At 34.8% G+C, this 13,555-nt stretch overlaps 1 protein-coding gene across 1 annotated transcript in view; it reads left to right on the top strand.

The window, feature by feature from the left end:
- LOC149568148 (anthranilate synthase beta subunit 2, chloroplastic-like) overlaps positions 1 to 11,465 on the top strand; it is a 144,811-nt gene extending 133,346 nt beyond the window's left edge. Inside the window, exon 8 of the mRNA XM_089821144.1 lies at positions 10,785 to 11,465. Coding sequence (XP_089677270.1) covers positions 10,785 to 10,889 — 105 coding nt within the window. The 3' untranslated portion in view covers positions 10,890 to 11,465. The remainder of the gene's footprint in view (positions 1 to 10,784) is intronic.
- The last annotated feature ends 2,090 nt before the right edge of the window (positions 11,466 to 13,555 follow it).

The raw sequence follows: 13,555 nt of genomic DNA, 5'->3' as shown, positions 1-13,555 counted from the left end.
ATAATTTCAACTTGAAGTGAGACTTTAATATATTTATAAATATAAACTTATCAAATGTGAATATATTTCATTATAATATTCAATTTAAAATCTTAATGAGAAAAAAGATAGAACTTATCTTGATTTATTGCAGGATTGCCCTTATTCTGTGTAAAGGATTGCCTCATTCCATGATGAGCTTTGATGAATAAGCTTAACCCTTTGGGAGAGTTGTAATCAGGTTCCAGACTCTCCAGGGAGTACCTCTTGAGGCTCTAGTTGCCTTATGGCCATTCTATAATGGCCCTCAAGCCATGTCACCATCTCATTTATGACCTTCTCCTCCCAAGGCCTCATGAATATCCATTGCTTGGTATATCCATCCTTATAATCCATGAGAGAGATTTTAACTCTTCCTAGGCCTTGTGGATACCCTATATTTTGGTGTATTGATCCTCATAATCCTTGGGAGATACTTTCTCTTCCTAGGCCTTTTGGATATCCTATATTTTGGTGTATCCATTCTCATATTTCGTTGGAGAGACTTCATCTCTTCCAAAGCCTTATGGATACCCATACTAGCAGTATCCATCCTCACAAATGCACATGCCATTTACTCTAACAGTATATATTGCCCTTCAGAGATACACCATCTCTACCTTAATTCCTTTCTTGGAATTTCAACATTCACTAAGAATGTCCTTGATCTTTGTAATGTTCTCTTCCGGAACATTAGAAAAATTGAAGTCTTATTCTATGCAATATTAAATTGACTCTGAGACATAGGCTCAATATATTAAAAGGGTCAATTTAATGTGATATAAAGGACAAAAGGGCAATGAGCAATAGGACGAAATGCCTTGGGGAAGTTGAAGAGCCACAAGGGAATAAGACAAAATTCAGAGAGGAACCGAAGAGCCTGGTTTGCATATTAAAAAGGGGAAAGAGGCTCATTTTTGGGTATGCTTGATTTTATTATTCAGTTCAATTTCCTCTCTTGTGAGAGTCTCATAAAGCTTTAGCTTTCAGCTAGTTGAAGGATGTAGCCCCTCGTGCTAGTAGATAGTGGACGGAAACCCATTGTCCAGGGGAACATCACTTCGGGTGTTCATTCTCACTTACAGGTTCTTATCCTATTGTTCCAATCCAACTGTTGAATCTGTATTTAGGATTGGTTTCTGTGTATTGGTTATTGTATTGCTGTTGTATAATACAATAACATTTAGTGACTGGTTGTTATATTGCGGCTGTATAAGGCAATAACATTGTTTAAGGAATTACAAGAGTTGCTGGTTTCATCTCATCAGTTTGTAATTCATGGTTATATGTTCGACATCGTGAATGTTATTTTGGAAATAATGAATTGTTATCTTGTGGAGAACCGTTGGTTTTATTGAATGTCTCGTAAAACATTTGTTAATATTTGAGTCTGTTATTGTATTCAAGAAGACGCTAGAAAGGTGTCATTTCTTCTGTTTTCGAATGTGCTGGAAATTATCTATCAGGTTTATTTCTGAGTGTACTGTTGAAAGGAAAAATTAGCAAATATCCTGTTTGGGATATTTCAGTGATATCAGAGCCGAACCTGCCATCCTGTGAGGTCAAGAAATAAATATAGAGGCCTCGAGTTTAAGTAAAATTTCATCAAATAGATAAGTTTGTAAGGAGCTGGTCTGATTCAAAAATATTACTAAAGATTTCAACATTGTTTTTACCTAAGGATTTGTACTCTAAATATTCCCCTCAGAACTTTAAAAGAGTAAGTGAAATTGAGGGTGCTGGAATAGATACTTTCCTTAAGATAGTTACACATTTAGATTTCATACAGGGTGTCGTATATATAACTTCAATGGAGTCTAATGGCATGTTTTGTGTTGGGAGTTGAATATTAAGAAGTATGCCCTTTAGTTTAAATATCAATTCGCACGTCACCTTTGTTTAAGGTTCTTGAAGGAGTTATCACATATCGATAGAATGCATTGCCTGTTGAACAGTGGGATGGAATAAAGAACTTTATATCAGATCTTATTTTCAGCTTTCGTGCGATGAAGTCTCATTCCATCAAGAGAAGCTTTATGTAAACAAGCTTAATGTTATACTGGTTCAGGTGTTGAAGCATGAATGACCGGGTAGATGGCCAAGATTTATACGTGATCTTGTTTCTGCTGCAAAAAGTAGTGAAACAATATGTGAAATTTGTATGGCTATTTTGAAGCTGCTTAGTGAAGAAGTTTTTGACTTCTCTCGAGGTGAGATGACACAACAGAAGATTAAGGAACTAAAGCAGTCATTGAATAGTGAGTTCCAGCTTATACAAAACTGTGTCATTGCATATATTATCTATGCATGAACAAAAGGAGAAAGTTGTTGTAAATGATGACTTGAAGGAGTTGTGGACCTTGTGTATGTTAAGAAGGTACATCCTTTTTGTAAGGAGGGAATTTCTGCCCAGGCTTAACGAAGCAGGCATAAAGAGTGATTTCAGTTTTTCCCGTATATAACGATGGTGATAGAGATTCGTGTTGGGCATAGCTGTGGATGCAATCTTTTATGAGGAAAGAGCCGCTACAGATGTTCTTTGCGTGAGCTAGTTTGGGCGGGTGTTTAACATTTCTGGCAATCATAGTTTTTCCTTGAATAGGAGTTGCAAGCTATGAAAGATTGTGGGAAGCCAAGACGACATGATTGAGCAAGTTACGATAGTTTTCAATAATTGGACGGGTCACATTTTTGGATAACAACAGAGGTGTCGACCATATTCATCTTTCGGTCAGACCTTGTACACAGATATAGGTGACGTGCTCAAAGATTAATTCTTTAGTTGAAACGGTGGGACTATCATAACCAACCCGTGTGGTAATGCCCATCATTAAAACGATTGTCGGTAGCAAGAGCAATTGAAGGAGTCTTATAACTTGTAGAGTTTTGCGATAGGTGTATTACATGCCGAATAACGACCAATGTAGATAACGCTGGGTAGATGTTGTGTGAAAGGCCACCAGGACCAAGTTATAAACGTTAAGTAGAATCTTTATTTGTTGTTGCTTTCCTTGATGGGCATAGGTGGGCCTCTACACCTGGCAATATAAACAAATTATTCATTGTAGACACCAAGGTAATCGTGTGGTTCCTGGCCAAGGACATTACTCATCTGATTTGATTACTAATTCGAATTAAGTGACAAGTGTCGGGGAGTGCTACTTACCGAAATTGTGAGTGAATTTTGAATCATTCTATTTGGCAGAGAAGCTTGTATTTTCCATATAACATGTGAAGGAGGAAATTCGATAATCAATGTTTGGAGAGCATTCGGAATAAGATTGGGATTTGAAGACTTTAAAAAAAAATTAACATGTACAAGACAGCAATTTATGATTCAGCATTGGGTGCTTGCCTTATTTCTTTGTACGATATATGACCCAAGTATATTGTAGAATGTACAGCACAAGATCTACTAGAAGTGTTTACTCAAACACTTCTGAATACAGCAAGCGAAGAGCTCAAGGTAGCAATGTGCAATGTATATGTTAGGATAGCTACTATATGTCCACCTTATATTTGGAAATTGGATGCTCTTGTCGAACTCTTGCAATCCTCTGATCCTTGCTTTCAGCTTGTTGACTGCATTAAAGTTGTTGTTGAGGTGTTGGGCCCCAAGTCTGTGGGAGGTGAAGTTGCTAGAGAGGCCAATTCATCCTTGACTAGCCTAGAACAAGTTGCTGGGAAGAAAAGAATCAGTGAAGATGGTGACAGTACATTGATCAAACACCTAAAAATCTAGTGAAGGACTACAGTCTAACCTGAGAGTAGCTGGTGCTAAGTCTTCTATGGGGACACCTTTATGTAGGTCAAATTTGAGTATCAATGAATACACAAAAGTTATTGATTGCAAATTGGTAAAGACTTGAAAACCAACAAAAAGTTAGATAACTGTTGAAGAGCTGATTATTGCTCGAGGAGACACTTAGTTTCTGAAAGCTGCAATTTGTAGAAGCTGAGCTTGTAGATATTATTGTTAAGTCATAAATTCCCGCATTCATGTTTTCATTACTAGCTAAAGAGGTGTTCGACACAGGTGGGAATTTTTTTTATTTTTGGAAAGGTATGATGAAGCCACAAGCACAGTTAGCTCATGATTTTGAAGCCGATGTAAGGGCAGAAATACTCGACATTTATGAAGAGTATAACGAATTTCCTATCCGAATTCAGAATGACTTATTGTTCAATGACTACTTGGATTTTTATCTAGAGCAGCAAAGTAAATTTGATATGGCAAAAAGAAAGTATCTAGAGTTGGTCCAGGATCTCTTTGTAAACAAACAACAACTAGGGGTGTACAAAGAAATCCCGATAGACCAAAACCATCAATCGAATGATCCTGAAATAGAAAAGTAGACAACTACCAGAGATCGGCAACCTTCTCACGATCACATAGAAGATGTTACATGAGGTATAGGTTTCTTTGTTGGTGACTTGGAGATGAACTTTGTCAAACAAAATAATGAAGTGGATTGTGCACAAGGTAATAACAATTTGGGACCTTGGCATCATGAACCATATATTCATAATACTCAAAACGTGAATTTAGAGGAACAACCTAGGATGACATTGCAAGACAATGAACAATTTCAGTAGGGAGATAATGAAATTCATGCCTTACAGAATCAGTTGAAGGTTAGTAAAGACATGGTCGTGGCATCCTTGGTGTAGTTTGACAGTACCCACGAGTTGGTTGAGGAGATTTACAGGAAGATCCCAAGGGAAGGGGAAGATGACTGGCACGCGACTGATTTACAGAAGGTCAAAACAGCCCTCGAGGCTATGAAATCAGATCACTTATATCTGCTGTCCGACAAGGATTATATTCTTAAGGTTATGCCGACAATATGAATCCTGATGTCTATGGGATGGTGGTTTCAGCTTTTGAGCAGCTCATTTCTTACATCATCCATCTAATTCAGGTCTTCACATTCTATTGGATTATACATGGACCTTGGTTATATTTCTATATCATCATAGCAGTAAGGTAGCATAACAGAGTTTGGGATCCAGGTGTTGGCAGATTGTATCTATGGTTGGACGAGGATTTTATTGTGGTCCTATTTAGTTTGAGGCTGATTATGGTGATGATTAGTGTTGATCGGTGTACAGTTGTGGCGTTTCTTCGAAGAGTAATATGGGATCCAAAAATTCGGTTAATAGGTGTTTTGCAGAGTGGTACCATGCTTCACAGTTTGGTCGGGTTCGTTGTTGGTTTGGGCTATTGGATTAACTATAGATTTATATGGGATCCGGGGATCCGGTTGAGAGATAGTTTGCAGAAAGACATTTGGCTTCGCAGTATGGCTGAAATTGTTTTCAGTTTGGATTATAGGGCTGCCTGTAGACTCCTATGGGATCCTGGTATGAATTGCTTGAGGACAAGCAATTTTAAGGAGGGGAGATTTGTAATGTTCCCATTTGGAACATTAGAAAAATTGAAGTCTTATTCTATGCAATATTAAATTGACTCTGAGACATAAGCTCAATATATTGAAAGGGTCAATCTAATTTGATATAAAGGACAAAGGGGCAAGGAGGAACAAGACGAAATGCCTTGGGGAAGTTGAAGAGCCACAAGGGAATAAGACAAAATTCAGAGAGGAACCGAAGAGCCTGGTTTGCATATTAAAAAGGGGAAAGAGGCTCATTGTTGAGTATGCTTGATTTTATTATTCAGTTCAATTTCCTCTTTTGTGAGTCTCAGAAAGCTTTAGCTTTCAGCTAGTTGGAGGACGTAGCCCCTTGTGCTAGTAGACAATGGACGCAAACCCATTGTCCAAGGGAACATCACTTCGGGTGTTCATTCGCACTTACAGGTTCTTATCCTATTGTTCCAATCCGACTGTTGAATCTGTATTTAGGATTGGTTTCTGTGTATTGGTTATTGTATTGCTGTTGTATAATACAATAACATTTAGTTACTGGTTGTTATATTGCGGCTGTATAAGGCAATAACATTGTTTAAAGAATTACAAGAGTTGCTGGTTTCATCTCATCAGTTTGTAATTCATGGTTATATGTTCGACATCTTAATGTTATTTTGGAAATAACGAATTGTTATCTTGTGGAGAACTGTTGGTTTTATTGAATGTCTTGTATTACATTTGTTAATATTTGAGTCTGTTATTGTATTCAAGAAGAGGCTGGAAAGGTGTCATTTCTTTTGTTTTCGAATGTGCTGGAAATTATCTACCAAGTTTATTTCTGAGTGTACCGTTGAAAGGAAAAATTAGCAAATATCCTGTTCGGGATATTTCAATCTTGTCCTTAATTTCTAGCAAAATGTAAACAATTAATGTCCATTGAGATTACTCTACTTATTTTCCACGAACTATGCTCTGATTTGAATTGATATCTAATGGTTGTCTATTCCTTGCCAATCAATTGATTTTTATTGTCTCATTTGATGATCTCTCTTGACCACTTAGATAGAAAATGTTTCTTAACCTCCTTAAATGCTTGATGAATCAGATCTTTTTCTGCTATGAGATATCTTCGGCTGATGCCTATATGGTAATTGCTAATGATGTTCAACTCTTATTTGCTCTGTCATCTCTGTCTTATTTTCTGTTGCTTCTTTCTGGAGATTACATCTGTCTTATATCTCAATTTAGTACTTACTATAGTTACCTTATGATGCCTCCTTTCCTATTCTTTCTATACTCATTCGATTGAGCAGATTGATTACTATATTTATTCACTACATATATGATTTAATTCTAGCTGAATGTGTCATGTTCTTGTCTGCCACAAGACACCTCACAACTCCTTAATAGAAATCTGCATATATCTTCCTTAGCACCTGCTGGTATATTGAAAATATGTTCTCAAGTATCACTACCTTAATTGCTGCACTATTAATGCTTTTTGTTGGACATTAGTAATTGTATTTTCAATACATAAACTCTGCTCTTGAACTTGTCTTTTAACCACCGCACATATTTTTTGTTTAGCTACAACCAATTAATCCTCTGGCTTGCTCTTTGAACTTATGACCTCCTTATGGATCTTTAAATATAGGCGCTGCTCTTTACCTGTGATCCCTGCCTCTTAACATTGCACATTTATTATGTAAATCGTTGCTTTAACATGTGTATTACATGGGCCATCATATATAAGGAAACCAATCAAGGTGATGTCCAGTCTGATGTTTATGGTGGAATGTTTCCTCTAACTGAATTTCTCATGCTATCTTAAATATATATTCGCTGAATCTCATTTTCTTCCATTCTTATATACATCCTCCCTTGATTGTTGACCATTTGATTCTGATTCCTGGTTGGATGATAGCTGACTCCGTGATTTGTATGGCTCATTTTTTATGTAATAAGATGTATTCATTCCTGGCTAACTATTTTTATCTATTACTGATCTGTGCTATTTCAATGTTTTTATAATATTCCTGAACTGCTGGGTATATGTAATAAAGACACTGCCTTTTATAAGTCATATATATCAAATCCATAGACCACCCTCCCAATCACGTCTCCACATATTTCTTATACAAGTTTATAATCTTTTGTGTTCCTTATGAAGGGGAATATCCCCTTTAAGAGTGATGTCCTTATTTTAAAGACATACCCCATTTTAATAAACACAAGCTTCTTTAATCCTTGATCGTCTTTGATTGATCCATGCCCTTTTACTGCAATAGCTGCCCATTATTTTAATCACTGCCATGATATATGTTTGCATCAATTTAATATAAAGTGCACCTTTGGTTTTGATTATTTATGTGGCACTTCGGATTTCTGAGTTGTTTTAACAACTGTCGTTGTATTTGCTGACTTATCTTTGCTGATTCATACTGCTGTTCCTTCGTCATTGATAAAAGAGTTCAGAATGTCTTTAGTCCCCCTCCTATGGCCTATATATGGGGGAATTGTCTTCCTCTCAATATACTTGGTATGCCTCCATACATAGACCATCACATGTCTTTGTGGTAATGCATTTTCACTAATCCTTATTTATTAACTTATAGATAAAAACTAAATCGTTTATTTAATGTTTTATATTTTATAAATTATATTTTGTATTAAACTAGATAGAGATATATTCATATACTATGAAATTAGTATTATTATTTTCATTACTGATCATTGTATTAGTAATTATTATTAGTAATTTTTAATATTATAATATTATTCTTATCAATTATTACTGTTAAATAATATTCCAAAAATGGGAAATTACACATTATTTTCAAATCTGAAAACCATCATGTCTTCAATATGGTGGGTTTGAGGACTAGGGTGGTAGGGCAGCTTTAAGCCGTACGGCTATTAATGTTACATTGTGAAGAACCGGAAGCAAGTCAATCATGGTTGATTTTCTTTCTGAGTTCTTTTGGAATCTATTTTGAGCAAAATGTGCTTTGTTAAGTGTTTGATATGGCTCCACAAGTACACATAATGTAACTTCTTGTACAAAGAAAACTTTCTTTGGTGTTTCCAGTCTTCTCGTCACTTTTTAAAACCAGCACTTGACATTTTGGAGATTTTGATAATAAAATCAAAATCTCCCCCAAGAATATATCAGCAAAACATGGTCACTCATGACTGAGGATCACACAGACATATCAATTGGACATGAGTACATGCAAGTCCTGAGTACATGCAAGTCATGAGTACTAGCAGATCTTTTTCAACCATAAAAATAATATTTCAAACTAATTAAACCACATGACCATAATGTAGACAGGGCCCAAGTTTTTGCATAGCCCAGTTCCGCTATAGAGGACCACAGAAATCTAGGAAAATATACTCAAAAGTTTAATTTTCAAAATTCTTTCAAAATGTGTCTAAGACTACCACTTGGATGACCTAAGGTTGTTTTGGATTAACAGGATTCACCCTTTTAGGGAGCCCTAAACCTAAACCCTAAATCCTATACCCTAGTGTTGCTGGAACAGGGATGCCCCTAGGACTTGGGGACACTGTTCTTAAGTCCCCAGTTGCTCCACTAGTCAGCGATCAGTCGCCAGTTGAGGCCCGACCTTTCAAGGGATGATTATAGGCCTTCCTTCACTACATTTTAACATTTTGTACTTGTTTTGATATCATGCTACTCATTATAGTAATCTTTATAATATTTTTTGATATAATAAATTCTTCCATTTGCCGATTGGACAATTTAATTTTTTATTGAGAATTCTAATTTCTAAATAGTAACTCGATATTCAAAGCTTCAATGTTCATTGTTCAATATTCAAGTATTTAGTAACTTGATATTCAGAACTTCAACGTTCATTGTTCAATATTCAAGTATTTATTATCTTGATATTTAAAACTTCAATGTTCATTTTTCAAGTATTTACTATTTAGTATTTAGCATTTGCAGTTCTGCTATTTTACTTCTTGATAATCTTATACATCTTTCATAACTCGCATTTTAAGTACCGTATGTATAGTATATAGAACATCCCACCCACCCCCGGCTCAAAATTGAGGCCCTTTATCCTAATGTCCTCGAAATCCGTCCCCCTGTTCCACTGTCCCCCGTCCCCAGCAGTGGTGTAACTATGGAATGAACTCAGAACCAGTTGCCACAATTGGGAAGCACCTGTTGGCCTTAGTATCTTTGAACACAATCTATGTTGTTTTAGAGGGTCTAGATTCTACAATTATTCCTTTGGAGGTATTTCAATGGTGTGATTGGTGGGAGAAGGGGTCCTGACAGGTTCCCCTCCTTGAAGACAAAACAAGCAGAGTGACATGTGCATCTGTAGCAAGAGCAAGGAAAGAAAAGAAAAGAACAGGAAGCAAAATAAGACAAGTTGAGAGCCAGGAAAGAGGACACTAGAGAGATAAGAAGATGGTGAAAAGTAGCTGCAGCGAATCTCCAGCCTTGGCCTCATCAGCAGTGACTACAATAACTCTATAAAACAGCACTGTCGCTCTCTCCTTCGCTGCCACCTTGCTATACTTCTCAGGAACATATGGTCTTCAATTAGTTTCTGTTCCTCATTTCCCAACTTTCAGTTAAATAAGTTGGTTACCAAGGGTAAAATAAAGTCCCATAAACCTAAATCCTATAATGAATGACGCGCAAAGTCCTGTGCACAACTTAATATCTTCTAAAAGATGTGGTCTTATGGTCTAGGCTCTATAGGTTTATACCATCAACACGATTCATCACAATATTCTTACCATTAAGCTGTTTTATGTCTTTCTATATCTTGCTTACCTCCTTAAAAATTTGATTATATAATTTGAAATTTCCTTGATAAGCCTCCTTGAAATTTTAATATATTCCAAACCTTTCCTTCTAGCAAACTTCCCACGACTTCTGAAACACTAGTAACTAAAATTGGAATTAACGAAAACATAACTCTTAACCATTTGAGTAATTCAGAGTTATGTAATGCAAAAAGGGTATTTAGACAATTTATTTTCTTGCCTTAACGTTTCAAAAGCTTAAAGGAATATATGAAGGAACTATTCCTTCCTTTTCTTTTTAATGATGTATGGGGTTTAGGTTTGTAACAACCAAGTTTATACGGAGGTCTCGTAGCTTTCTGGTGCCAGAAAGTTATGATTTTACACGCACTATTTCCTAGGGAGAATGCCCGTAGCTATCATTCAAATTCCAAAATTGGGGTAATAATCAATGTTTCCATTGTCGAACCCTCCTAGTATTTTGAATATTGGAATTTTCACTGTTTATTGTTTAATCTTTTAAACTCTTCTGTTTGTCTAGATAATATATGTAATACTCTACAGGATTTCCACAGGTATTGATAGTTATATGAAGCTGTTTTGCAGGCTGTGCAGTTCCATCCGGAAAGTATTATCACTTTTGAAGGGAAAAGAATTGTTCAAAATTTTATCAACATGGTAGAGAGCCTTGAGGGACATCAACCTTTCTAATGCTTGCGTACATATGGGGGAGATTGAGTGAGGCGGTAACAGATCACAAATTTGTTCATCCCTTATGCATCTGTTGACAGAAAGAATAATGGATATAGAAGGATCTTGTGTTCCTATTACCGTTTACCTCCTTAGAAGTATACAACGGGCATGCAGTTCCGTATCTACAATTGCTTTCTCTATTTGGTTTGTCAGCTAAAAAGATAACACTGTTTACTTTTATTTTCTTCTCCTACCAATAAGGTTTTCTACATATAATATTTTTTTGGATTGGTGATACTTATGGTGGCGCAAAAATCCAGTTATAAGTTCTCTCGTGCATAAATTTTGAATCAATTTTTGCACCACCACAAAATATCTTCTTGTATTTGGAAATATATTAGCTTTCCATGCAAACCTTAATGTGAAGTGCTAAGCCATTCATTCATCTGTTCGTAGTTAATGTCTTAAGTTGTGAGAACTATCTATGCTTTGCCTGGCTTTTCCATTTGTTGGCAATGAGATATGGGTATGTAACTTTGTATCCTTCAGTTTGAATAGTTTATATCCAAATGTTGCACCTCATTTAATATTCAATTATTTTTTCCTATATTATTGGATATTTTTGGCATCAGATATGATCTTTATGCGATTTTACTGTGCTTAAGGCATCGCTTAACGTTGGAGATAGATGAAACACCTTCTACACTATGATATCTATTACATAATCTTTTAATTGCTGTTTAAGAATCTACTAACATATTCGTAGCTTGCTGATTTTAGGATATCTTCCAACAGTTTTAACTTGCCCCTGAGACATATTTCTTTAGTAATATTTGAGAAGTTTAGCCAGGAAATATAAACTAGTTTAATATTACAGATTATGCTATAGGTTTTCCCTTACGATGGATAAAATTAGGAAATAATAAATTTGATGGTTAATTGTATATGTCAAGATTATCTATTTGAAAGAGTGTTTAAAATATTAAGGTAACTGGTTCTTGGTCTATCGGTGAAATTAAGAGGTTCTTAATGAGTCTACCAAGAATCAAATCAAGTGCAAGGTTCCCACATGAAATGAATTCAGGATCATTGCCCCCAACAAATTTAATCAGAGAATCCAGCAAATATAATGACTTAGTGCATGCAGAAAAACTCAACAATCTGTTTTAAATTTTAGTGTGACCTAATTCAAGTATAAGGCCATCAAATTGTAATGTACAAACGAGCTGATTTGAATGAAACATTCCTTACCTTTGATGATGTCAAATCTAGTCAATCCTAATCAATTAAAAAAAAATTCACCCTAGAAGTGGGTGTTTTAAAAAATGTTCTAATAATATTTCTATAGAAACACAATGGTAACGCACCTTGAAGCATTTGTTATGTTTTGATGTTAAACTTGTTTAATTAATTTTTTAATTTTTTATTAATATGATGTTCTATATTAAAAATATTGCTTTTGATGAAGTCATAACAACCTAATTCTGATCAATTAAATGTTTATTGTGAAGCTCAATTTATTTGTAAAACATAAGTTCACTCCAAAACACTAAAGTAAAAAGATTCTAAGCCTTTATAACATTACACTGAAACACAATAATAGTGTTCTTTGAGGCATTTGTTATATTTTGATGTTAAATTTATTTTAAATAGTATATAACAGTTTAAATATATATATATTTTTTTTGTAATTTTCAGTTTTGTTAATAAGATTAATCTTTATTTTATTGTATAGTTTAAAGTGTAGTTATTAAAACTATTACATATTACTCTGCAGTCCTTTCATCAGAAATAGACTTTTGATCAGCTCATTACCACCTTTTTCTCTCCCTTTCTCCTCCGTGGGGTTTGAAAAGGCCTTCCACTACTTCACATTCCAGATCTATCAAACATTGTACCAGTCTTTACAGGCAGCATCAGTCCTATAGGGGTTCTTCACGGCATCCGAAGACTATGGATTGTCCACGGATGTACCTCTTTATTACAGATTTCTTTGTGACAATGAAGGACCCTTAGTCCTTGCCTTGTCTTTCTTTCTTCTGATTGCTTTGTTCCTTTTCAGTCACCGTTTGGTGCCTTTGCTTGGTTGGCTCTTCTGTTAGTATGCTTAGTCCCATAAACCGTTTTGGTTTTTCGTGGACATTAATAATTTTATCTTATCTTATCTTATCTTATATTATTTTAGAAAACTCATTGTAATATTTTCATATTTTAATATATAAATTATTTTTAAAATTAAAATTTATTATATAAAAAATTATTATTCAAAGATTTATTTTTCATTAGATATTTTGTACTATGTGTTTGATTTTCATTAATAAAGACATTTGTTAGTCATATGTAGATTAGTGTCAAGGTTATTTTCTTTTTCATTTGTTTAAAATTAGTAATAGAGAGACCTATAATGATATTAGGGTATGGGGTTTTATATATGTCATTAATTAATAAGTAGATAAGATAAGATAAAATAAGATAAAATAAGATACTGATATTAATGTCCAACAAGAGACTAACAAGGGTCTATGGGATTGAAAGATACAAATAAAAAATTAAAATTATACTTATTTTATTACGTGTAAAAATAGAGTATGCATTGAACCTAGTTCAAGGGGCATATTTGAAAGAAAGAATTGGGTGAAGAAAAGAATTGATTGTTGAAAAACCCAATTAACTCCAAACAAAAT

This window comes from Cupressus sempervirens, chromosome 3, assembly GCF_028749045.1.
Source record: "Cupressus sempervirens isolate cs-2001-9-10 chromosome 3, ASM2874904v1, whole genome shotgun sequence".
NCBI classification, from domain to species: Eukaryota; Viridiplantae; Streptophyta; class Pinopsida; order Cupressales; family Cupressaceae; genus Cupressus; species Cupressus sempervirens.
Note: the sequence above shows the minus strand (reverse complement) of the source record. Positions and strands in the feature narration are given on the sequence as shown.